The sequence below is a fragment of the Petromyzon marinus genome, chromosome 2 (genome assembly GCF_048934315.1).
Source record: "Petromyzon marinus isolate PM22_M1 ecotype Great Lakes invasive population chromosome 2, UKy_Petmar_22M1.pri1.0, whole genome shotgun sequence".
Classification (NCBI taxonomy): domain Eukaryota; kingdom Metazoa; phylum Chordata; class Hyperoartia; order Petromyzontiformes; family Petromyzontidae; genus Petromyzon; species Petromyzon marinus.
In genome coordinates, this window is record NC_133668.1 from 18,292,242 (window position 1) to 18,319,953 (window position 27,712).

The 27,712-nt window shown below is 41.1% G+C and overlaps 2 protein-coding genes and 1 long non-coding RNA gene across 7 annotated transcripts in view; 2 read left to right on the forward strand and 1 right to left on the reverse strand.

Moving 5' to 3' along the window:
- The window catches only part of LOC116950755 (inactive dipeptidyl peptidase 10), a 613,867-nt gene extending 592,219 nt beyond the window's left edge, over positions 1–21,648 (forward strand). For all 3 annotated transcript variants that reach the window (XM_032968787.2, XM_032968796.2, XM_032968804.2), the window contains exons 22-26: positions 4,213–4,312; positions 7,375–7,433; positions 11,108–11,180; positions 13,608–13,681; positions 17,823–21,648. In XM_032968787.2, the coding sequence (XP_032824678.1) occupies positions 4,213–4,312; positions 7,375–7,433; positions 11,108–11,180; positions 13,608–13,681; positions 17,823–17,966 (450 nt within the window). In that variant the 3' untranslated portion in view covers positions 17,967–21,648. The remainder of the gene's footprint in view (positions 1–4,212; positions 4,313–7,374; positions 7,434–11,107; positions 11,181–13,607; positions 13,682–17,822) is intronic.
- A 501-nt stretch (positions 21,649–22,149) lies between these two features.
- On the reverse strand, positions 22,150–22,863 carry LOC142925569 (uncharacterized). Its single transcript, XR_012942533.1, has 2 exons — positions 22,575–22,863; positions 22,150–22,522 (listed from the first exon to the last, which is right to left on the reverse strand). It is a non-coding gene; the product is annotated as an uncharacterized LOC142925569 (long non-coding RNA).
- A 1,395-nt stretch (positions 22,864–24,258) lies between these two features.
- PAXIP1 (PAX interacting protein 1) overlaps positions 24,259–27,712 on the forward strand; it is an 86,774-nt gene continuing 83,320 nt past the window's right edge. Inside the window, exons 1-2 of one of the 3 annotated variants that reach the window (XM_076068533.1) lie at positions 24,259–25,548; positions 26,755–26,889. In XM_076068533.1, coding sequence (XP_075924648.1) covers positions 25,258–25,548; positions 26,755–26,889 — 426 coding nt within the window. In that variant the 5' untranslated portion in view covers positions 24,259–25,257. The other 2 variants (XM_076068534.1, XM_076068540.1) reach the window with 2 other exon arrangements.

The following is a 27,712-nucleotide window of genomic DNA, read 5'->3' on the forward strand; positions in this document are numbered from 1 at the left end:
GGGATGAGTCTGACTATAGGTGGGAAGCTGACAACCTGGTGACCTGGTGTAGCCAGAACAACTTAGAGCTAAATGCTCTAAAGAGAGTTGAGATGGTTGTGGACTTCAGGAAGAATACAGCCCCACTCACCCCCATCACCCTGTGCGACTCCCCAGTCAAAACTGTAGAGTCCTTCCGCTTCCTGGGCACTATTCTCTCCCGGGACCTCAAGTGGGAACTGAACATCAACTCCCTCATCAAGAGAGCTCAACAGAGGATGTACTTCCTATGGCAGCTGAAGAAATTCAACCTGCCAAAGACAATGATGGTGCACTTCTATACAGCAATCATTGCATCCATCCTCACCTCCTCCATAACCATCTGGTACGCTGCTGCCACTGCCAAGGACAAGAGCAGACTGCAGCGTATCATCCACACTGCTGAGAAGGTGATTGCCTGCAATCTACCAACCCTCGAGGACCTGCACACCTCGAGGACCATGAGGCGAGCAAGGAAGATTGTGGCCGATTCCTCCCACCCTGGACACTCTCTGTTCCAACTACTCCCCTCCAGCAGAAGGCTGCGGTCCATCAGGACCAAAACCTCACGCCACAAAAACAGTTTCTTCCCATCCGCTGCTGGCCTCTTCAACAAGGCCAAGGGCTTACACTTACTTTAACATTTTATCTACAAAATGACACCTTGCCATATTTACACTATGTTACCCTATTTGTATTTTTTGTATTTTTAGATTGTATGTTATAGCTACTTTATATTCGATATTTATTCAAAATTGTACATACTTTACCCCTTAGTGTTAGTTAGACTTTGAACCTTTAGTATAGTTTAGACTTGTATACCACTTATTTTAGATGTAAGTTTACTATATGTTGAATGTATGCAACCTTCCTGCCAAAGTAAATTCCTTGTCTGTGCGAACTTTCATGGTGAATAAAACCCCTTTCTGATTCTGATTGACAGTTCTTTTGTGTTTCTTCCATTTGCGAATAATCGCACCAACTGTTGTCACCTTCTCACCAAGCTGCTTGGCAATGGTCTTGTAGCCCATTCCAGCCTTGTGTAGGTCTACAATCTTGTCCCTGACATCCTTGGAGAGCTCTTTGGTCTTGGCCATGGTGGAGAGTTTGGAATCTGATTGATTGATTGCTTCTGTGGACAGGTGTCTTTTATACAGGTAACAAGCTGGGATTAGGAGCACTCCCTTTAAGAGTGTGCTCCTAATCTCAGCTAGTTACCTGTATAAAAGACACCTGGGAGCCAGAAATCTTTCTGATTGAGAGGGGGTCAAATACTTATTTCCCTCATTAAAATGCAAATCAATTTATAACATTTTTGAAATGCGTTTTTCTGGATTTTTGTTGTTGTTATTCTGTCTCTCACTGTTCAAATAAACCTACCATTAAAATTATAGACTAATCATTTTTTTGTCAGTGGGCAAACGTACAAAATCAGCAGGGGATCAAATACGTACAGTAGCCTAGCCTAGATATCAAAAGGTATCTTTTCCTTGTTTTTTTACCATCTCGTATTGTAATCAGTTATGTTAACAATTGGTAATGACACTTGTCCCTAAAGAATCAAGTCAAGTTAAAGTCAAAGGGCCTTTCTGCTCAAACAATTGATGGGGCTATGCCCATCTCTGTTGGTGGCCCAGAGCCGGTGGCAGAATTTCCGCATGCTCGTGGCGTGGGCCCCTTACTCCACTTACAAGCAGCCCTGTTGGCTTCCTACAAAGAAAGTTCACACCTTATTGACCCGAGAGAGTAGATAAGCTGAGCCAGCACGAAATTAGGATTTGAATGTTTGACATTCCTGTTGTGATCGAAGTGTGCGTTGTAGCCTCAGCCATACCTGGTTGCATGCTTGCAGAGTGTTCTATAGTCGGCAAAGGCATCTTGATGAAATGAAACCATAACTGAAGAGAATAATTATTCTGTCACTTGGCCATCAGCAGCTTGATGTCACTAATTATGGGACTTTGGACAGAGTGAGCAATTACTCCACTTTGTCCTTTGCCATCAGCCTGCTGATTTACGCTAGCCACTGCAGCACCATCAGCAATTTAGAGCAGGTGGAATTCAGTTTGACAGCCCTTTAACAATGAGGTTCCCATCTTGCCACTCATTTTTTTTCTTTATCAGCCACTTAGCTAATGGAAACTGCTCTTTATAAACGACAGTTATGGATGGAAAAAAGGAAAACAGCATAATTGAACGTTGGATGCTTTATGCTGATGAATGATTATAATGTGGGGAAATGAAATTAAGTTTGTGTTCACAAAAAAGTGTGGGCAGCATTCGCTGCAGATTAATGCAGCTGTCTGTGGGCTGCGTGCTAAATTTTACATTTAACTCATTTTGACGGTTTTTTAATCAACAGGGCAGCACTATTTGTAGCACAGTCCAACACGATTAAAGTTTGCAGCCTCACCAGAGCGCAATGACTTACAATTGTCATTTTAGTGCACATGGTAAATCTGGAGACCCCTTTTACCCGACCAGTTACCTAATTTCATACAATTAAAAGGAGCAGCTGTTCATTCCCTGACCTCAAAGGAGCGTAGACATTCGGGCGTTGATTTATGCAGCACTCAGCGTAAGGCATCTGCAACGTTAGCCTGTACGGACTGCCATGGTGCCAAGTTTAATGCATTTATGTGGACCCATTTTACAAGAGTTATAATTTACTGTCGGACCGGCATACTCACTCATTTTGTGATTGCGCCATGTTAGAGGCCTAGATTAATTATATTATTTGGCTGCTGTAATTTCCACGTGATGAGCCACTTCGTTTGAGCTATCATTTGTGGCCAGGTCGCTACTGAAACAGAAGCTAAAAGCTCAGTGGGCTTTACTTGGTAAAAGAAAAATAGTTTTTTTTAATGAAATAAAATAGTTTATTTAAATAGCTTATTTTTATTTCAAAAAATGTCATGATTTGCATACCTGTCCCTACTTTACACTCCTATTGTTTGTTGTTGTAACTTTATGACTTGCCCCTGCTGGACATTTGTACAAAAAAAGAGCTTCATAGCTTATCGTATTCCTCCGGCATAAATAAAGATTTTGATGCTGATAGTTATGCAATTTGTATTCCCAATGTGACTGTGAATACCAACAAAAGCCAAAAGGCAAACTCAGTGTCTTCCTGCTCGATTGAGCAATTGACTGGTGCTTTATTATCTCGGCTGCCCTTAATTACTGGTGGAAATTCCACAATCCAATGGTGGGGTGGACACTCTCTCCATAAGATGTTCATTGGGAATGTTATTGATAGATTTATAGTCGCGGCAGCCATACATGAGCATTGGGAGGATTTACTTTGCACAGCCCAGACGTTTAGACCTCACAATGTGGTTGTCTCTTTTCATTATCATCATGGTGACCAGGGCAATTGTTTTATGTGGCCACACTCTTTTCATCGGACTTGGTAAAGTTGAAGCCAGCCCAAGGTTGCCTTTCCAAAACAAATGATCGTGGGAAACATTATTAATTTAGATACGTATATGCACGTCTGCTTTTGTCTGTCCACTGCTGGATGAGGGCCTCTCCGTGCTGCGTGGGCCACGGCAGTCAAAATTAATTCTTGACCATAGATGTGGCAGCATAGAAAGTAGAGTACTATAGATGTTTCTGCACTGCCTTCTGCTGCTCAGCAAATGGCCCCACAGTCACCTATAACTGTCGAGTGTGTGTGGTGGTTGCCCTTCCAAGCACTAGCATATTTAGCTTCTATGATCGAATGGGATAGGTATATTTAGATGATTTGGTCATAACCTATTTTTTTAACAGAAACCTGTAATTAACATGAGCCCTGCTGAGACACACTTATCTTTTCCAAAGGGAGATATGGGTTTGGAAAATGCATAAAAGTACAATTGTAAAATAAATTCACGATATTGAAAACTAAAACAAACACACAAAACCTTTAACTACATGCAAAAATAAATATAGAACTACATGTATGATTCAACAGCTTAGTAGAAACATTGATTTCCTTTACGCCAAGCAAGCTCACGATGTTTCCCACTCAGGATCTCAGCTGGTGATATCAGCAATGTTCCTGAAAAAATATCTGCAATTGACCACGGGCCAACAGATAAAAATGTATTTCTATTCGGCAATGTATTAACTTCCTTGCCTGTTTATTTCATCTTCTTTCATTTTATGTGTCTGTGGAAATTGGATTGACACTGCTGTGTTTCTCCGCAGGCTTATGGAGGATATGTCACCACGCTGCTGCTCGGCTCTGGAGAAGCCCTATTTAAGTGTGGCGTTGCTGTGGCTCCCATCACTGACTGGCGACTCTATGGTAGGTGATGCTCCCCTTGATAATGAGCAATAATTTTTTACATTTGGTATTTGCGCCATTCTCACCATGTGGCGAGATGTTAACTACCTCGCCTGGTATAGAGGTATTTGGAGTGTGCAAGTTCTCCCTGTGGTCACGTGGATTTTTCTCTAGGTCCTCGGGTTTTTCCCTCCACATTTAGAAACATGTGTTTCGAGTATTTGGCTGCTATAGATCTCCACGTGATAAGCCACTTCGTTGAGCTATTTTTTGTGGCCAGATCGCTCCTAAAAAAAAAGCCAAATAGCTCAGTGGGCCTTACCTTGTAAATTATGAACATGTTTTTGGTCATTATTCTTATAGCCCAGGGATATCGCGAAGAAGCTATGTTTCACAGATGGCTATTCTCTGCCAGTAGGGGTGATGTAGCGATGTGTAGTCCTAATTGAGTAGTTTGGGTAATCTTTAAAATTTGGACCATGATGCAAGCACACATTACATCAGGGGATATTTAATGTGCACTGTATGCACTACCACTGGGCCATGTCATAATGAAATGGTCTCTAATTTTCATTAAGTATTTTTGGATGTAACCCAGCAGATCAGTGGAGTGAATTCGCAGCTAACCCCACGGATAATAAGATCCCCGATATCGATTCCCCATATCATCGCAGATAAGATGAGTTCTCCTGTATAGCCATTTCCTGACAGATCGGATGAGATTGTTGTGTTCAGTATGGCTAAGAATGTCATGGTTAACTATGATGGAAGGAACTGTGGAATTGCCAGCCTTTACGTGATATTATATTTTACCGTGGGGTTAGTTGAGTAAACACTAGTTTTTCTCACTTGGACGGTACTGGAGTATGTAAACATATATATACAGTATTAGCTTTACTACCCGGCTTCGCCTGAGACTTGGATTCTTATCTTGGATTAATACACGACCTACGCGGAGGGTGGGGGGGGGGATGCGTGACGTCAGCAGGCACACTACGTAACGCTGTGACGTCACTGCTCACTTGCCGTGCAAAATATATCCATTATTGCGCCCCCCCCCCCCCCCCCCCAAATACAAAAGTCTATTTTTATACTTTTTGCATTGTGTACAGTCTAGAAACTACCCACATGCCAAATTTCAAGTTTTGTTGCATGTCGGGAAGTATGCTAAACATCTCAAAAAGACAGACACACACCGACTTACAGACACTTACAGACATCGACCCACACACACAAATACAATGACTTACACACACACATACACACATATGGACTCACACACAGACATCGACTTTAGCTGCACACACATGGAGTTACACATATCGACGTACACGCATACAGCGACTCACACACTCACATAAATAGACAACCACACACATCGACCATAACACACATATGGACTTACACACACACATATCGACTAAGACACACACACACATCGACTTACACACAACAACAACCGCCATTTGCCACTAAGTGGCGGTGGCATCACCACGACGCTTGTACCAGGCTGTGTTCACCTTGAGGCCACGTTAAGTGTCGAACGCCCGCTGGCAGGAGGTCACGGGGCAGACCCAGGTGCCACGGGTCGACACACACACAGACACACATACACAGACGGACACAGACAATGCCCTACACACAAAGACACATCGACTCGCACACACACATCGACTTACAAATACGTAAACATCGACTTATACGCACACATGGACTCACACGCAAACACATTGACTCTGACACTCACACACATGAACTCACACACACACACATCGACTGACACACACATTGACTCGCACACACATTGACTCGCACACACACGTGGACTTACGCACACACTTGGACTTACACATACACATCGACGCACACACAAACGCATCGACTCGCACGCACACACACAAAGCAACCATCGCTGACATGCAGATGGACTCACACGGACACAAGGACATAGGCACACACGTAAAAAAAAGCGAGTAAATTGTAAAAAAATGGTTGTCTGCACACAAACATAATTATTCGTATAAATGCAAGGTGATTATAAAAAAAAATAGGTTTCAATGTAAGTTTAGCGAAAGAAAAAAATGAAATAATATTTTCATGCACACAAACAATATTATGTTAATATTTCAAAGGTTATGTAAATGATGTACGTGCGTTTAGCAAAAGAAGCAAGAAAGTTTTATAATATTTGTCTGCACGCAAAAGAAGTAATTTATTATTTACAAGGTGATTAAATAAATAATCGGTTTCTATCTACGTGAGGTTATCGAAAGAAGCAATAAAAAAGTTGTCTGCACACAAACAATGATTATTATATTTCGAAACCAATTTTTTAATATCATTTTTCTATGTACGTGAGTTTAGCGAAAGAAGCAATAAAATTGTACTTAACATTACCGTGGTGAGGCCTAGTCCCGTGCAGAACCCGCGGCCTCGTCTAGATTGTGCAGCCGGCCAAGGTGGCCGGCTGGGCCACTCCCCCCGGCCGCGCTACAATAATGACTATCGAAGCGCTATATGATATTAATGTAGGGACTCTATAGTAGTAACTGCACGCATTTGGTTGGGGGGGCGGGGTGTACTTACGTGACTTTACCGAAAGAACCAAAGAGTAGGGGTACATGACATTTAGAAGAATTAACGTCAGCGTTTCGTGTGAAATGTCCCCCTCACCCCGACCGACTTGGTAAAAGCCATTCCGACCACCGAACGCGTGTGACTTAGTACGGTCGATCGCGCGCCATTTAATTAATAAATAAACGCAAACTGCACAAAATCGCTAATTAAACTAATTTAATGTTGACGGATGTGAAAAAGGAATAGCGCTCGCTCACCGCGGGACTTGCGGCGTGGTACCTGGCTATTTGTTTTTTACGTAAACCCCACCGTTGGAGAGCCAAGCGCGCGACCACACACAAACGCCCACACAATTTTTGACATATATCGATATATTTAAAAAGACTTTCTTTTTTTTTTCGTAATATTTTGAAATGTTATTTAGTTTTATTGAAAATGTTGTATGTAAGCACAATACATTTTGTATGTATGACTAAATGTAACGGGTATTTTTGTCATCTTTCCAGCGTCTGCTTTTTCTGAGCGCTACCTTGGCCACCCAATTCATGATGAAAAAATATACGAGGTACGTAAGCTACAGCTTGCTTATTTTTCCTCTTATTGAATGCTGCCGATGCCTCATACGGTTTTAAAGCTTTTACAATTACGTCTGACATGTTGTCGCTTATCTCATTGCAAGGTGGCACTGTGGGGGCTTTATTTCAAAATGCCATGTGTAGTTCGCTTTTACACATGTGAAATGCCCCACAGTTGTTGCGTCGAATCGCTGGCCTTCTGAAATAAAAGGGCACTGGACAACAATTTTGGCAGCTATGATGGGGATGTGTTTGAAAGTAGGCCCTAAATATACACCTGCCACTGCAGTACTGACAATTAATATTCTACCCTCAAGCTTGAAAACCTTAGTTTCCTACAAAGTGATAGGTGGGAAAATAATCAGCCAGCAGTTGGTGAAAGCTGATGTAAAATGATGGCCATACACAAGGACAGAAATGTTCACCCTTGCTGCAACCACTATCTCTGTGCCCTTCCTAGATGGCAATACTAATTCCCCCAAGATTTGCACCTGCTTTTAAAAGGCATTCATCTTTAACCAGGTCTGCTGTGAGCGTAAAGATCATGCATGCTGCTATTTTCCTCATACATCCAAACTGTGAAATTCACCCTCCGTGTGCACTTTGCCAGCAGCCTGAAATATGCATCTGTAATTGTATTGCATATTCTGTCCTATCGTCGGGATGCAATTTGTGAGTATTTAGTAGACAAGGGTGCGACAGACCAGATGTGCATGAGCGAGCAACTTTACGTTAATGTAATGCGAATGTGACATGAAATGCATGTCCAATACTGCTGCAAAGAGGATTGATCAAAATACAGTTTTAATCATGGGGTGACACACCTTACTTTAATTGAAGAAAACGTTTTCAAAAATATATTTGAAAAAGACCTCGCCGTACATTTCAGGATAAAGTTAAAAATATTTATAATTAAATTACTAATATTGGTGTCATGACTACAGTTGCCACGATATAATTTTTCACGATATGATACGATATTGAACTTCACAATATGAAGATGATTGAGTTATCGGTTTTCCATAATATAATTTTATGTCACATTTTTCATCGTATTGTTTTTAACTTTTTTATACCTCTGATCTGAATAAAGATGACTTTGAAAAGTTATTCAACAGCAGTTGACTCAACACACTGATTGCAATCTATAACGCGTTTCATGCACATACCATCAGTTACACAAAATAGTTGAAAAAAACTACAAGAATGATGATTCCATCGTATAGTTGCCATGCAAATCACTAATTTTATGGGTAATGTAATGATTTTTTTGTTTAATAGATATTTGTCACAAAATAAAATATTGCTGAAAATAAAATGAGCTGTGATAATCACAATATAATGATATTTTTCAAAACAGACAATACGATTATGGATTGTATAGTGTATGATATATCTTGGTATATCATGAAAGCCATATTCATGGGCAGTGTTGTGTAGCAACAATTGGAGCAACAGAATTACAATGGAGAGAGCACATGCCACAGGCAGTTTGTTATCAGTCGATGTATTCAAAAGCTGTTGAGATGATTAAAAAAATGTATGTCTGAGAACAATTTGTCACCTAATTTTAAATAAACTGAAACTTGTTCTTGCTCCCTTAGGTATGAGTATCTTGCACTAAATTAATGAGAGCAATAAAATATAAGTGAATTGTTTTGTTGTATGTTCCTATATTGTTTGGTTTGAATAATTGTTTGGACATTACATGTAATAGTAATAATAAATGATTGTGTTCATACCGCACCCATAAAATAACAAAACGTATCAGAACTCAGTTTAAAACAATAATGTTTTTAGCCTAATGTAACCCCTGATGGCAGCTGTGCGGCACAAGGTGAACAAAGCACCGGCCTGCAAGCAGGAATTAGTCTGCCAGCAGGGGGACGATGAATGCTAAGTGTCATTCCAATTGAGTAATTTGTGGGTAATGTTTGCAATTTTATACATTTGGAAGATGATGCCAGCGCATAATGACCTACCAAATTCCAGCACTTTTACTTCTCCTCTTTGACAACATGATTTAATCAGTACTTGAATTGAATACCAATATGGAATGACACTAGGGACAGTGATAATGGCCCACGCTCATTCGTACTCTCATGTGCCATGTAAATGTTGCTGCTTCAGAGCAGTCAGCAGTATTTCAGTTTAACAATAATAAAAAATTTAGATTTAAAGCTTTCGTGACTGCAGGGATTCATCTTCTGGGTTCTTTCGGTAAAGTCACGTAGAATGGAGATCTCACGACGTTTCGGCCACAACACAAGTAGCCTTCCTCAGGTGCTCAAGGTTACGTGGAATCCCTCCCCGTAGATGCGGTTAACACCTTGAGCACCTGAGGAAGGCTACTTGTGTTGTGGCCGAAACGTCGTGAGATCTCCAATCTACGTGACTTTACCAAAAGAACACAGAAGATGAATCCCTGCAGTCACGGAAGCTTTCAATCAAAATTTAACCGCTTCTACGGGGAGGGATTCCACATAACATTGAGCACCTGAGGAAGGCTACTTGTGTTGTGGGTGAAACGTTGTGAGATCTCCATTCTATGTGACTTTACTGAAAGAACCCAGAAGAATGATAAAAATCATTGGAAATACAGCCAGTGTTGACTGTAAGTTACCTCGTGGATCACATTTTACATGAGTGGCGGTAGCGATGAGTCCACCATATATATCAAATTTCAATCACCTGGAGTCATATTTAGCAGTGGACCAGTAAGGGCAAAATGTGGTTGTATTTATGTTTTCTATCGGTGATCCATGGTTTGCATTCAGACGCGGTGGCATACACACACACACACACGTATGTTTATCCAAACTTTTCCAAACTTCATTCCTCACACCCCTAACACGTCCTTGGGTTCACATTTCCATGTGCACCAATCTTTTCCTTTTCAATGTTCATCGTCGTTACACGTTGCACACTGCCATTGATTGATAAAAAAATAAATTATATCCTTCCCACTCCTGAAGCCCTGCTGCACACTGTGGACAAAATGAATAATTATTTAATGCAGGTAGAGATGACACCAACCACAAACTGAATCTGATGCTCTCAGCTTGACGAATTTAAGAGCGCCAGGTGTATTTTTTTGTTGAAAATAATGTTGCTGCTGCCTTCAGATTGTTTATTAGTTTACATTTCACGATAACGAAAATCAATAGACCTTGGTCATGGGCAAAAATAATTCCACTCCATAAAAAAACTCCTTAATTTTAGTAAAGTTCTGCTCATAGGCGGAGTTTGCGGGAGGGGGGGCACGGGGGGGGCAATGCCCCACCCATTTCAACATGGCCTAAGTAGGCGACAATAAGTATCGTTGTTCCCTTACCTGATTTGGGTGAGCTCTTTGAACTGGGATATATATACAGTTAAATATGTCGCCTCTGCAGTATCAATTATGAAAGGGATACACTGTGATTGCCTAGAATATCTCAATAATATTTAGCTCTTTTTTTCAAAATGTTGCAACACATTTTATGCAGATTTTTTACACGGGTTGCTGCGCAAAAGTTGGAGACTGCTGAACTTTTTTTGACACACACCTCCAGGCTTCTTGTTTGCAAAATCTAGAGCTCCATAACGTTTTAACATCGGCAATGTCACGGCCGGATATTTGCATGCTGCTAAGTGTGCCTCCGATGTCCTTGTTTGCATGCAGGTGTCACGAGCTGTCCACAGGGTGGCCAAGCTTACGGACGAGAAAGTGCTGCTGATCCACGGCACGGCTGACGGTAAACGCAATCATCCACGATACACCGTACGAAAAGGAAAAATTATTACACAGCCAATTAATCCACAATATTATTGCCAATTTGCTGCAAGGTTAGTTATGGCAGCGCTCGCTTTGATGGCTCTTCGCCAGGTGGATACGGATTCGCAAGTTGTGGCTTTTTGTTGCTTTTCATGGTTCCATTTTTAGAAGGAGAAAGCAGAAAATAAAATAGCGAAGGATGGCGTTGAAAGGCGTTCATTAATATGACGATGACCCATAATAATTAAAACTGGTTTGTGTTTTTATGTTTAAAATAATTCCATTAACTTCACAGTTAATTCATTTAAAGTGTTATAATTACGCGGCCTGTTCTTTGCAAATTATAATAGGTATTCCGACACTTCGGGCTCATTTACATGTCTATGTTGCCTTATTTGTAAATTTGAAAAATACTCTAAAAGTGAGTAAGGATGAAATACAGTTGCGGGTTTGTCAGATAGCATGCTGAATCTCTAACACTACAACAAAATACCATTCTGCCCTCTGAAGGATATGTAATATAAATATCGTATTGTGTTTAACAACGTAAAAACACGAGCTACAAACTTCATTTCGTTTACAATTATTTAAAATTCATCCGGTGATTAATGATTGAATCATTAATGTTCATGTACATAGGTTATACAAAGTGTGCATGATTTGTACAACATTCACTTGTGAAGTATTTAAAATTAGTTTCCTTAATAAATGAATGGATTTCCTTTAGAATGAAGGGAGAGCACTCGTCAATGTTATGCGTTTGTAAAAGGGGCAAAGTGGGTACGATCTTGCAGATTTAAGTGTTCCCAATTCACATCTTAGTGTGATTCGTCTTATAATATTAAACTTATTTAATATTGCAAAAAATATATTCATTCGCTTTTAGTATTTAAAATTCATCCGGTTATTAATGTATTCACATATGTCCAGCATTTTACGTCCCATTACTCCTTGGTAAATTACATATATACTGTCGTCCTATATTGACCCAGGAAAGCCCCACAGTCTCCAGACTACAGCAATATTTTTCCAGGGGGCCTGCTTTACAGTTTGGCTAATTCATTGCAGAGCGTTTCTGCGCGTGGGGAAAAATTGGAGGACGCAGAAGGCAAAAAATCCCACACTTGTACGAGGAGATAACGATCCAAATCTTAACTACATATAATTCATATTCTTAGTTCTTTCGGTAAAGTCGCGTTGAAGGGAAACAACAAAATAATAAAATATATATAAAACAATAAAAATTCTCACGACGTTTCGACCATAACACAAACGGTCGAAACGTCGTGATAATTTTTATTGTTTTATATACATTTTATTATTTTGTTGTTTCCCTTCAACGTGACTTTACCGAAAGAACTAAGAATATGAATTACTGCAGTTACGAAAGCTTTAAATCAAAATTTTACATATAATTCGTTGAAGAGTGTGTTGAGTTTTGTTATTTGTGCTTGTGCACCACTGGCATTACAGTACCACCGTATATATGTTTTTTTTTACAATTTTAGACCAGTTATGGACAGCCACAGAGGCGACTGCCACTGGTTAACATTTGTTTTTAATAAATTTGTATTAATCTGCAAAATAATATATAGCAATGGGGCTGCACACTGTTACAAATGTACCATCTAGCAGGATACTCTATGAAAAGGCAATCATTTATGCCTAACATCACTCATCCAACCTTTCACATGTCAATTGCAATACTTACATTTTCCCACAACCTAAAAAAACTGAAAGACATAATTAGCATTGCCTTAAGAAGAAAGAAAAATATAAAAGGTGACGTTTCATATAGTGGACTTCATTTATAAAACATGAATAAGGAAGCAAAACAGATCTAGTTAATAAGGGTTGGATAAGGCACTTAACGTCATGTGGCCTGATGAGAATTAAATGTATTTATTTTTTCCTGATGAACAGTATTTAATATGGCATATAAATATTTACCTATTAGTTAGTAGTGTGTAATCGACAACCCCTTCAATAATCACAACGAACTGAACTCAATTGTATTAAAAGTAAAATTAATCAAGTGTTGCTGGCACATTGCATTATGGGTAGAACTGTTGTATTGAGGTCATTGAAAACTTAATGACAATAATCCATTCAACGATGCATTGCTGGGTGAAATTATCAACAATTTCAAAAAGGCTCATAGATGCTCTCGAGAAATATAAGGATGAAAGGTATCAAATGGATTTGCACATGCTTTAAAATCATGAACCATGTAAGCAGCGTAGAGGAAGCAAGTTTTATTTGATTGTCGTTTTAGCCCTTGTTGCTCAATTCTAGTGAGATCCTGTCACATCCAACCATAGATTAAAAGTAATCCCTGCTGTATTTTTGTTGGTGGTGGTTTCTATTGGATGTCGGTAACATTTGCGATGATCTCTCCTCTTTGTAGCAATGGTCCATTTTCAGCATACGACCGAGCTCATCAAGCAATTTATTGCCGCCGAAGCCAATTACTCCCTCCAGGTGGGCTGCTGATTGTCTGTAGTAAATGTGCATGCAACGTTACGGTGTGTTTAATGAAATCACCGCTAACAACAAGGCATTTCGGTTGTAACTTTTATTGGTGTCGTCCTTGTGGCAATATACCCAATTATCCGTGTGCAGCTCAATTTAAAATTGCCAGGCTTGTGCATTCTGTAATTCAACAACAGAGGAACGAGGTTCCGTTTTGTTCTGACATTGACTTGGATTTGTAATGGAAAACTTGACATTTAATTACGTTTTGACTTAAACCTTTCGTGACTGCAGGAATTCATATTCTTTGGTTCTTTTGGTAAGTCACGTAGAATAATACAAAAATAAAAAATTCGATCGCAACACAAGCGGTCGTCATCAGCGGAGAGACGACCGCTTGTGTGGCGATCAAAACGTCGTGAGTTTTGGGTTTTTATGAATGTATTTTAAAAAATATATATATTTTTTTCATCTACGTGACTTTACAGAAAGAACCAAAGAATATTTTCTGCAATCGCACCCGCAGAGTCTACTCTTAAATCTAGCATTTTACTTTAAAATTGCTGTCACCCCTGAAAATTACTATTTTGCTTTGCCAATATGAACATCTATTTATTTTGTTTAGACATTTGTGTACGTAACAATTAGCTGTCAACGTACGATAATTTGCTGAAGCAAACTCTGTGCAATTGTTGTATTTTAGCTGCAACCTTTTGTACCTCCACAGTTAAGTAAAAAAAATCGTTACCTCAATAATGACGGTTACCGCATCGCACGCTTTCAGATGCACTTCTGCGGCCATCTGAAATACTCTTCCGACATTGGGAATCCAATGCAGCTTTGCACTTTAAAATTGCTATTGAAATCTAAATTTCTTTACAACTGATTTTTGTGTTTACTTTGGCCTTCCCTGCACCTCCGATTAGCACAGCTGGCTACAGACGGTGCGAAAGAAGTTCAACCTACATACATACATAACTTAATTCATATCCCACTTTTACCCAGCGTAGATATATGACAACACAGTAGCAATTTACAGCAAATTGTCAGTCCACTTGTTTTACACTGGTCAGTGCAGGTCACATAAAGGGGAGACCCAGGATCGGTTCAGATATCACGCACCACTGGTGTTAGCCACGGCCCGGACTGAACTCAGTTTCTTAAACAAATATTTAAATCTTACCTTCATGCATATTTTTTTGTAGTGCAGGTAAATAGACAATATATTTTAAAAAAAACTTGGCTCTGGTAGGTTTGTCACATTTATTTAGCACGTGTTAATATGTTTAAAGAAATTGAAGGGTTATTTTAATTAGAGCTCTGGTTATAATATTATACAAGCAGGAACGCATTAGTCATTAGTTGCTTAACAGTGGGCGTGCTTCTCTTAATTTACATCCCTGAGATATTGGTAACATTTACACATTCTTATGGTGGGCAGAGTAACTCCAAAGTACAATATCTGCAGAGGTCAACTCAGCCCTTCATTGCTACAGGGCTGATTTAAATCAATGCCACTTTGTGGGGAATTCACAGTCGATTAAATCAATGCCACTGGCTACAGCCATATGAATGTGAAATTAACTCCACTGCCCAACAGATATGAGCAATACCCCTTGATTGTTTCATCATGAAAGACAATGACTTTTGGCTTGGAAGTAGTAAATATACAGACCAGACTCAACTAGATGCGAGTGTACACATAACACAATCACCCTCTATGCTTTGTATATTTTCACCAGCATTGATTCATGCAAGCCTGACTTTGCTGATAAAACACTGCACTGTATGCCTAAATCGGTTCAGAGTTTGCTTGTCTTGAATCAATGCTGCTGTACTTGTGTGCTCCCAAATGGCAGTGCGACTGATGGGTTGTGTACGAAATAATTTATTTTTTTTGGAGAGACGGACGTGTGAAGGACACATTGCTTAATTATTTTACGTTACGTATATACGTTTTATTCTTGGTTCTTTCGGTAAAGTCACGGATATATATTTTTTAAATAATAAATTAAAGAACAGAAAAGGTGGTCTTACCAGTGAATGGCTGCAAGGTGTCAGACAGATATCGGGCCAGTTTGTAGGTGGGTGAGCCAATGGTGGAGACGATGGGACGAAGGGGTGTACCTTCTTCTTGGATTTTTGGTACGCCATATAGTCTAGGTGGTCTAGCAGCAGAAGGTTTTAAGGAAAACAGTTTGGTCTGTTCAATGAATGAAGCTGAATCAGTGATGATACTGTTCGTTTTTGTAACGAGGCAGTTGGTGGGATGTCTTTAAATGTTTGTTTAGCTACCATCATTAAGTCGGTCCTGAATTTTGTTATTATACACGTTTTTGTTCATGATGACCGTGGCATTGCCCTTATCGGCTGAGAGGATGACGATATCTTCCCTCTTTTTTAATTGAGATAACTCTTGACTTGATTGGTGTTTTCTTGTCAACCTCTACCGTCAGCAGTGTGGATGTGTGTAGCGAGGTGCAAAGCCCCCACCCCCATTTCTACCTCCCCCTCTCTCTCCTCCTATCTCTACCCCCTTCCCCCCCCCCCCCCCCCCCGCATTGTCGACTTCGAAATTAGCACTGGCTGACTGGCTGCCCCGCCAATGCTGTTTGCGCTGTGCAGCCCTCCTCCTCCCAGCTCTCGTCCCCCGCCCACTCACTTTGGAAACTCTTAGAAGCAGTTGCATTTGGAGGCTTGCCCCCTCTTTTCTCTCCGCCTGATGAAGACCGCTTGTGTTGCGATCGAAACGTCGTGGGTTTTTTGCTTTTATTATTTTCAATTTATTATTTTTAATTTTAGTTTATTATTTTTTATTTTATTTTATTATTTTATTTTCTATCTCCGTGACTTTACCGAAAGAACCAAGAATATGAATTCCTGCAGGCATGAAAGTTAAGTCAAAGTATATAGGTTATTTCTATCGGTTAACTTGAAGGGGGAAAAAAATTACATGCTGACACCAGCACGCTATGCTCTTTTGCGTCAGTAATTGGTTGCTTGAACACCTTCAGGGAATTCTCCTAGATTTTCTCATTTAAAACAGTTGTGAGTTAATGGAGGGGGAAATCACTGAAGGCACGCGGCCACAGAGCCCCATCGTGTGGTTGGTCCCTATCGGTCCTGGGCTGCGACGATCCATTGTGGTGTGCGCGCCACCCCGTGGATAATCTCTTTAACGCTTCAATTCAACCACAACATATGCAGTATACATCTTGATTGCTGTGCTGCTGTATTTCTTGGGCTGTTGAACGTGCATTTTTACACAACATTAATGAAATTTTTTTTTTAATGAGTAGGATCCCACTTTTTGTGGGATCTGCCTTGAGGTTGGTGTAAAATGTTTCGCATACAAGTTATCCTGTGTATAGTATATCTGTATGAATAAGTGAAAACATGAATTATTCTGACAAGGCCGCTTGCTGTTATATTATATCACCCCATAGCTGGAAAGTAAGGCAATCTTATAATGCCACTCTATAACATCATTAGACCTAGCCAACACAGGGTTTCCCCCGTTTGGTCAATAATTCGACATTTCCATTCAAGTTAAATGGAGCGCCATCATTCACTTGTATAATGTCTGCTCACTTTCTCATGTGCAGCAAGTGAACCTTATGGCAGGACCCCGGGGTCCCGAATAAACAGAAGTCAAAATCGTAATTAATTTATTTAATTTTGGCGACTGTCCCGCCGCGCACATAAACGCCGCAGAAGAAACAAAACTTTGAAACTTTGATTAGCGCATCGTGTAGAGCTCGTCGAAAGGAATCGATTGCAATATTGTTCGCCTTCAACAGACACAAAATGACGTCGCAACGCAGTTTATGCGAGAGCCGGGGGCTTATGGCACCCCGGGGTCCTGCCATAAGGTTCAGTTGTTAGAAAGATAGATTGTTAAACGTAGAATTCAAATAACATGTATCATTGCATTATTTTCACTGTAGTCTACTTGCCAACAGGGTTGCCAAAATGGCAATACACAGTGTATTGTGTATAGTCTTTTAGTCAAAAATATTGTTTTGCAACATTCAAACCCAATATACACCCCCTCTTTAAATACACTGAGATAAAGCCATGTGAGAATGGGAGGTTTAAATGCAAATTTTTGGTTAACAAAAATGCATTAACGTTGATTTATTCCGGGCAGATATTCCCAGACATGGGTCATTTCCTGATGGAGGATCGGGCCAGAAGGCACCTCTACAAGTCCATCACCAACTTCTTCATCGAGTGTTTTCAGGAAGAGGAGGAGAAGAGGTTTGAAGAGGTGGATGACGAAGAGGAAGAGTAAGAAGATTTTCCCGGTTGATTAATTATTATTCTCTTCTCCAACCATTCAAAGCACCAGCTGGGTCCACATCCAGCAGTGATAGGGTGCACCCAGACACTTGTGCCACCCACATCTGTAGCCACCCTAAATCTTTGTTTAAAGAAAATAAACAAATGTGTTAATTTAATAAAGCACTGTGAAATTAAAATATTGCCGAAGACAATTGCATATTAGATGAAATGCTTGCTCAACCTTTGTCAATACTGCAACTAAACACGCCTAAGATTATTCTGGATACCCAGAAGAGTAATTCTATGCCTGGCACTTCTGTACCGTTTGGGGAAATTATGTTTTATTTGTGTGCCAATGCAGCTTTCTGATGTGGAAATGGTTAAGCTGTATCTCATAGACCAAGGGAATGCTCATGTAAAAATATACAAATGTTTCTCTTTTTTTAAACAAGTGGGAATAAGAGCTCAGGCAAAGCATATCCTGCTTGTGATTGAGAAACATAAAGAGTTATATACAACATATAAACATTCTAATAATTTAACTGATGGCCATGCAAGCCAACAAGGACTGTACAGTAGTATTACTTGGACTTTAAGAGGAGAAATAGAGCTGACCGAAGCTACTGAGTAAGTAAATGGAGGCTACAGGTGAAGCCTCTGTCATGGGATGTTTTGTGTTCATATTGTTGTCTGTAATATTTTTTCTAACATCAGCTAATTTTTGTATCGTCCTGTTCTCATATTTAAACAAAACAGTTTTGTAGCTTTATAAATAGTGCAATTTAAGCTTATATTTTGAATGAATTACATGGCTGCCTTTTTGGAAGTTTGCTTGTTTTCTTGTACACTTTATTTTTCCTCCCCCTTCCATGATGTTTTCCTTTCATGTGCAGTGGGGACTTTTTTTACGTATTTTCCACAGCTTGCAACCGTCACCATTTTCTAGTGCGTGTAGTACTGTCACCGCATGGGTTTACCACGAATGATCATGGCAAAAGGTGCAGCTCCTGTTGAAGTTGGTCAGTGAAGTTGCCTCCACACTCCAGCCAATTAGCTGATGCTTTGTGAAGAAGCGCATGCATCCAGAACGTGAACAATGGCCTTGCAAAGGCTTGATCCGATAGTGATACGTGCTCAACCAGTAGTTTTGTAACGACTGACAAAATACACTAGTTCGAATAAGTATGAAAAAAATAAGATGCAAGAGTGATTTTATTGGAACTCCCATCTGTTGCCACGTGACGTGCAGAGAATGGCTCGTTGAACACAATCCCGAGCAAGCGACTTTCGTGGGAAAAACGTGGACTGCAACAAGATTTCACTAAACAGCGGCGGAGATACTTAAATTAATACGAGTGTGCATCCCCTTCTTCAACACACAACCAAAGGGCAATTCGTATGAAATACAAGCAGCGCCTCTACAGCGAAGGACTGCTGGGAATTCAATTGTAATATGTGTAAGCTGCTGTATAAAGTTCACTGGAAATGTATCTGGAGAAACTATATTAGTAGTTTTGCTTGCCATGAGGTTCCTCGAAGTCCTTAAGGGGTCATTCATTATTTTAAACATCAAACACGGGTGTATAAACCGCATGCTATGAGGAGGGGGAAAGTCTGGTTATGCAATTTTTTTAAGCATACCTTTTGAGAGACCTCTGGGGATTAATAATGTACTCTTTGTGGCGTGGGAGATGAGAAGGTATAATCTGTAGACTTATTTTAAATGTTGATATTGATTAATCCTTCACTCAACCACACTGCCAGACTTAAATATATAGACCGATTTTATAAATATTGTGCATAATGTACAACAACAATGCTGGCATTTAGAGTTAAGAAACCCACACAGAGAACATATTGTTCTGTGGACACAGAACATTCACTGACTTAGAAATTGAAATAAAAAATACAATTTAAGCTATAGGGAATATACCAACAAGCTCACATGTTGAGCTTAATGCACTAATTTGACTTGGTTTAGAAGGAAAAAAATGGACCATGTGTATAACAGTATAATTGTGGCAATCACTTAAATAGTTTTGAGTTTAGAAAAAATAAATAAAATGCATGACATTTGCACCGCCCAGAGCAGTATCCATATGAACAAAAAAAGAATGTGCATGTTAATTTAATTTTAATATCTTTCCTGTGATGTACCGTGTAGTTCTGTGTGATTTAAATGTTAATCTTTCCATATTCGCATTTAACAGTTGAAAATGCGTTTATTTGCAGGTTGCTTTTGTGTTATGGGTTAGGGAGACACTTCATCAGTTGTGGAAAACATGTAATTTTAAAATGAGATGCATACAATTTTACTAATTTATTTGGGATGTTACAGGGGGCGGTGGGGGGGGCACAATGTTAGCTATAATCGTCACCCTAACATAAAGCTAGTGTATTCAGTCCTCTCTTTAAGTTAGCATATTAGGGCCAATGCAGGTTTTACACTTCTATCGTGTGTCCATCAAACTTTAGCAATATACAAAGGTAATGGCTGTCTCCACACTCAATTGGTAAATCACGTGCCCATCAATACATTTTTATTGCTGTGACAATAATTCCTCATTTCCACGACGTGTGAAAACGTGCCATATCCTGGCTGAGTTGGTGATATGTCTGATGTATTTTTCCCATGACTTTAAAAGTGGGACCTGTGCTATCATAAACGTGTTCTTACAAGTGGAAGCACCCTTGCATTACACTTTCTTTAGAACAAATACTTTGTTAAGAACAGCGTTTTTTTTTACTTTTTGTTATCCACTTAATAACATGGTTGCCCTGATCGCTATGAAGTCACGTTCCCTTGAGCCACATTCATCGATTTTCAATTTGAGTTGCCAACCTGGCAGGGCATTTCCCATATTTTGTTTTTGTCAAACTCGACTTGGCCACGAATTTTTGGTGCAGCCTGAATTCTCTGATCAAATGTAGCCAGAATTCCCCAAATTACAACAATAAATGTCGGTAGCAGGAAGACTTAATTTTATTCTAATATTTAACATTTTCATCAGCAATGCAGTCTTGACCTTTTACTCGAAGTATTTCTGAGTGAGTCTTACTGTGAAGTATTTCTGCAAAAGACCTGTCCATCTCATTTTGAAAAAATATGGCAACTACGTTTTTTTTTTACCAACTAAAGATGTCCTTCCACTCGAATTTGGGAGACATTAGGTTATATCAGGCCAGCTCGAGTTGACACAAGTTGTATGTCCCATGGAAACTAATTAAGTTTCGTTCTCAGTGAAGTTGCGACTATCCAAGCACGGGTCAGTCATTTGGTACACAAGAGGTAGGAAAATAGAGGGTGTGTGAATGTGAAGAATTCATAAGGTGGGAAGGCACGAGCACATGCAGAGGGCATGGATATGAGGTTGAGCACGGCTTGGGCCTGAGACTGGCCCTATCCTGCTGCGGGTCGTGGAATTGTAGGCTCACATGCTAAAGAAGTCTGACTGCATTCTGTTAGCCGAGTAGCCACGGTGACGTGTGTTGTAGTTGCGGCATGTACGTCGTTTGCTTTTGTGGAAAATGCTTCCCCTTGGTCGTAAAAAAAAACAATTGTTCTGTGCCGCTTTTAGTTAATGTGCATTCAGATTATCAAAGGGTGTATAAGACGTGAGGGACCTACATTTATCGGCCTGTTTTAATTTCCTGTGGAGTTGCATTCTGAATAAAAGTAATCCTGGATTCGAGGCTTTCGTGACTGAAGGAATTACTCTTTAGCAATCTTTGGAAGAACGTAATCAACCAGGTGGGGTGTTGACTTGTGTTGGCCGACTCTCTGGTTGTATTGCATTGTATTTCTGAGGTTTGTTCTCATTCATTCGTACCTGATGATGGTTGCTTGTGTTGCAATCAAAACGTCGTATTCTATTATTTAATTTATTTTCTTTCTACGTGACTTTACTGAAAGTACCAAAGAGTAAAAGTAATCCTGTTTTCCACAGAAAATGTGATCTTTCCACATTTCATTCCTCATTTGTGGAGTTAACATGAGGCATTGAAGCCCGATGAATCCTAATTCTTCATTACCTATTACAACCCCGCTTGCTGTACTGGTGTCCATTGCTATCTCATTGTTGCATGGGTGGGTGTTACACCTAACTATACACGGTCCGTCAACCTCTCCCTACTTCATTAGATTATAGCACATACGTACACAGGAATAAAGAAGCAAGTGTTAGGTAAGTATATGCTGTTATTGTCGATACTTTTAATATTCAGGTTTAAAGTGGCTTTGTATTTTCATTAACCAAACAGTGTAATAATGTGGTCTACATATGTAGTGACGCCTTTACACACTTCTCTTGAGATGGCACTTCATTGAAGACACGTTCACTTGACATCAAGCGGAGATCCCACTGCAACAGCCCCGAGTCTCCCGCACATCTCCCTTATATATCAACACGAGGCCACGCCCCCCTTCTCGATCATTCTCGCTGACTCTGGACGCTCGCTCTACCGGCAGACTGTACTGTCCTCTTCCATCACCTGACCACACTCCCTTCTCGAACATTCCCGTACCACCAGTCCCTTCGCACTCACAACTGATACCCATGTCATTACCTCCTGTGGCCACTAGTGCACTCGTACTGTAGGCTGACTTCCCTGTCATTACCTCCCGTGGCCACTAGTCCCCTTACACCGCATGCAGGATCGATTGTCATTACATATACAGTAAAGTACTGTTGCCCATTAAATTGGCTCGTGACGGGGCCCGTTCACACATTAATAACAGAAATATTATCTCTGCGATGATGGGGTATTTTTTTCTCTCAAAGCATTGGTCACAATATTGGTTGTAGGCTGTAAGATATTGGTCTCAAAATGCTGATTAAGATTGCCACTATTTGCAAAGGAAAATGGCTGTGGAGGTTCTATACCATGCATGTGTAACATCGTCACTAATGCCCTGAATATAAGCACGTTTACAAAAATCATCATGTAGCAAACAATAAAAAAAATCTCCATAATACAGGTTTTTGGGTAAGATCGTGGAAATAAATAAATGTGTCGTTAAATCCGCCACCACCCGACACAGCCAATTAATAAGGTTAAATATAACATGCCAATTCGTTAGTAGTACAGCACACCGGTGTGTTGGAGAGCCAAGCCACAACATTTACACTCTGAGTACGACGTTTCGCCAGTAATTACAACTAGCCTTATCAGGCGACATCTAGATTTGTGGAGAAGTCCACCTGTTTCGTTTCTTAAATAGAGGCGTAGATATGATGACAACACTTGTACACTCTTCTTGCGCGCAGTGGGGGTGTGTGGGGGGGGGGTTAATAAACGAACGTACATTATGCACGCGCATTATGCGAGCCCCATTCATCTTGTACTTCCTGTCCATTGTACTAAAATAGCCTTCACCGTAGTAATTCCTATTGAAGTATGGTGGCCTGTATAGACATGCATTTAAAAAAAAATGATTTTAAGCATTTTTTCTGAATAGCCAAATCTTGCTATAAAATATAATTACAGGCAAGATGCACACATGTACAGTGATTGCACAGCTTATGTTTGGTAACCAATGTTAGGGCGAATCTGTGTGTATATAGCACAAGTGCGCTGTGCAACGTGCATTCCTCGTGTTCAACCAGGACCGTAGCAAAGAAGGCGAAAGGGCTATATAATGGATCTAGTTGGCCTGTGGCCATATCTGCGCATAACCATTTTGCTACTTGCTGCACTTGTTTGATTATATGCTCAATATTCGCCATAGTGGCCAGATGTTAACCACCTCGCATGGCATACAGGAGTGCGTGGGTTTGATCCCGACCCTGATAGCTGTATGAGGTTTGCATGTTTCTCTCCCCATTGCGGCGTGGATTTTTCTCGGGTTTTCCCCTCCACATTTAGAAACAAGCGTGGAGGGTATTTGGCTGCGATAAATGTCCACATGATAACCCACTTCTACGAGCTGCCATTTGTGGCCAGGTCGCTTCTGCAAAATAGCCATATAGCTGAGTGGGCCTTATTTGGTCAAATAAAAACAGTTTAGTTGATAGTTTTTAAATGCAGATTTTGGGTTTTCCCTCCTCACAAACTACCTTTAGGTCCCACCCCTTTACTCTTGAGGCCCGCAGCCCTTCTATGAATGCCCGCCCACTTTTTTTAGACCCCACCCCTTAGTGAAAATGTTTGGGACATCGTCACGCGCACACTCGTCGCCTGGTGGCGCTGCTTTTGCTCTTCTGCCAGATGCGTCCGTTCGAGCATATAGCCTGACAAGTCTGCAGCTGCGCCGAGAGCGAACGAAAGCCAGCGTCTCTTTCACAGCGCTCTTCGCCTCTTTGTAAGTGTTCTTCAAATTTTTAAACATTTTCGCCTTTCGCTACGTCTGAGAAGAGGAAATGTGCCGCACGTGCATAAAATTACTTTAGCATTTTCAAATGTAAGCGTTTGTTTATGCTTAATACATTTCTCTTAAAGTTATGGTAACTTAGGGTTATTTTCATTTATTTTCGTGGTCAATTTTGGTATTTTTATATGGTATGTAATGGGTTTCCAGGAACGGAATCCCAATGTATAACATTGCGCCTATGGGAATTGAGGGTTCGACTTACGACGCCTCGACTTACGACCGTCGTCCAGGAACCAATTAGGTCGTAAATGCGGAGAGTCGCCTGTAAGAACATTTTTATAAAAAGGCAAGTAGAGCAGAGGTGGATCGCACTGAAAGTCAACCACAACCTCGTCTGCAACGTTTTATATCCAGCAATTTTAAAGTTGCAGGCACTGCCACCGCGTCCAAGACGTATGGCCAGTTTAGAATATTAGGCCAAAATAGCGCAAAATAATGACCATGGCACGAATTGTTTGTGCATTGTTGTGGATCATTATGGATACAAAATAGAACACTTCTGAGCTTCGCCATATAAAATGTATATTTTACTCCACCGGCCTATTGGCATTCCAGTTTCAACGTTCTACATCTCATCGGCAGCCAGGCGTGTTAAACAAATGTTGTTAGGTTTGTCAGCAGTTATTGGCAAGAGCACTCCATCTACGCTACGCGCCCCTGGTCAAGGCTAACCGCAATATAGGATACAAACTATGCGTTGTTGTGGAGTATTTGGATACAATACGTCAGCAGAAACTGCTTCTGTGTTTCTCTTACGGTTTGTCTCATCATTTACATATTCGATTGAAATACATACTTCCACAAGTTTAGTCTAACCCCCCCGCCATCGTGGCTGAATATCAGAATGGACTACGTCATCCATACATGAGGTAAGCGCAGTGGACTGTTTTATCGTCTCCACCGGCCTGTGGTAGGGGGGGGGGGTAACGTAATGGATTGCGCCATCATCGACTGTGGGGTGTCGTATGAGAGTATACGCCACAGCACCCGCCCCCACATCAGGGGACGCAGTTGGACTGCGCCATCTCCCGCCTTTCTCTCCCGCCTTTCTCTCCCGCGCTTGGCTTTGGAGGAAACCCGGAGCTTGACCGCTTTCTCTTCGCCGGCTGAGTTTCTTCGACATCCACTCATGGCCTTCGAAGGCCAGGGGGCACAGCCGTCAACCCCCGATGATCTCTTCAAGGACGTCAAATTCTATGTGGTGGGCGACGTCGACAAGAAGGTGCGAGCCCCGCGCGAGGCCTGCGCGGCCAGAGAGCCGCCGCTCTCGGATAGAAGCCCATGCCGCCAAGTGGGTCTCAGCCGCGCGCCGTAGCGCGGGAAAGGCTGCACGGGGTCGCGGAGTCCCGGGGTGATTGACGTCGGCGTTGAGGGACGCGGAGAGGGACCGAAGCGACTTATGGAGGGTTATGGAGAGAGAGAGATGAAGAGACAGAGACCCGGAGAGAACAGAGACACGTAGAGAAGCAAAGCGACGATGAGACATTGAAAGGGAAGGAGACGGGGTACACGGAGAGAGACAGGCAAAAACTAGATGTGAAGAAAGACGACAGATACACAGTGCTGCCACGGAGACACGGGTAAAGCCGTAGAGGAGGGCACAGAAATAGATACGTGCACGGAGAGGCACAGGCCGACCAACACGGAACACATCCCTCTTAGCCATCTCCGTCTTCTCTCCCTTCTCCCCACTCTTGTCTCGGCCGCATTTAATTTGCGTGCCACTTGGAATTGAGCTGATTGTTGAGACTGGAGTAAAGTGTGAACCAACCGCATCGCCGCCACTCGCGCGAACACGTACATGCACATCGGCACGTAAAAGTACGTCAGGGGACTCTACCTGGCTCTAAAGTTTGTTTATGTGTAGTGAATAACGGTGGGTCGCCTTAGCATGGCCATACCCACAGGGCCCATAATGAAAATGTTTCGTAAGAGGTTAACAGTGGGCGTATATTGTATAAAGAGAATAACCCCCCTGAAATGAGAATGTGTAATTTCCACCACTGGCACAGTTGGCCGTCAGTATAGAAAAGTGCCATCCCAATGCTCAAATTGAGCAGGGAAACAGACTTTTGTCTTCAATATACAACCTTCGCGACAACATGATGCAATAGCTGGTCATTTGAAAGATTAGCACGGTTGGCTACATACGGTACGAAGGAAGTTCAACATACATTTGATGGCGTTAATCGTAAATGATCTGATTCGCATTCAGGAATTGATTAAGCCCATAATTTATCTTGCATTGATAAAGTTTGTACTGCTTTGTGGGAAGTGAACAGTTCCCAGCCTTCTGATAGACTGACTCCCGATTTGGAAATGTCCAGTACCCACAACTGGTTCAGGGCTACCAATGTTGGAGAGCACCGCTACATTGCTGGTTTGGATGTGACTGATGATACCTCAATGTGCACTGCTTGTGCTGCAGGTGGTGGAGCTTCTAAAGAACAACAAGGGGAAGGAGGCGTCCTGTTTCTCGCTAGCATCGCACGTCATATCGGAGGATGGCGAGCATGCGGAAGTGAGCGAGGCCCGTGAGGTGTTTGATCTACCCGTGGTGAAGGTAGGTTAATGATATTCATGCTCTACAACAGGGGTGGGGAACTTTTTTTCTGCCAAGGGCCATTTGGATATTTATAACATCATTTGCGGGCCATACAACATTATCAACTTAAAAATTAGCCTGTTATATTTGGTCAAACATTTAACTAACTCGCCCATAATGTGATGGCTGGAACTGCTTCTCTTTGGTGAGGCGTGTGATGTTAGCTGGTATTGATGATGTTGCTACTCGCAACTGCTTTTCCAGGTTTGCTCCTAGATTTATTGAATTTCAAGTCCACCTGTGGTTGCCTTGGCAGGGCCAGACTAAATGATTTTGCGGGCCTTATACGGCCCGCGGGCTGGACGTTCCCCACCCCTGCTCTACAAGGTCACGGTCCAATACATGCTTATAATTTGACTTTACATTCTTTGTGTATGTCAAAGGAAGGGACAACCAGACAGATAAGTAACACAAACTATTTCAGAGAGATAAAAACGTGTACCTCATAAAAGGTAAACCCCCTCCAGGCCAGTAGAATAAACCTCAATAATTTGAATCGATGTTAAGGAGATCGTAGATGAATTGGTAAGACATAAACTAACAGTTCTGCCCACCATGTTTACCGTATTTGGATATTTTCGTATATTTTTACAAAGCACAACATTAAATAAAAACGCCTATAGAAATTGCATAAATGGACTTATTGTTTTTACTTATTGGAGACGAATTGGCAATATCCCTTTGATAATACAGCGGGTTGAAATTACATCTGTAAAAAAAAGTTTTTTTTACACAACCATCACAACATGATAGTATGTTCAAAGCATTTGTGGTTGTTCAT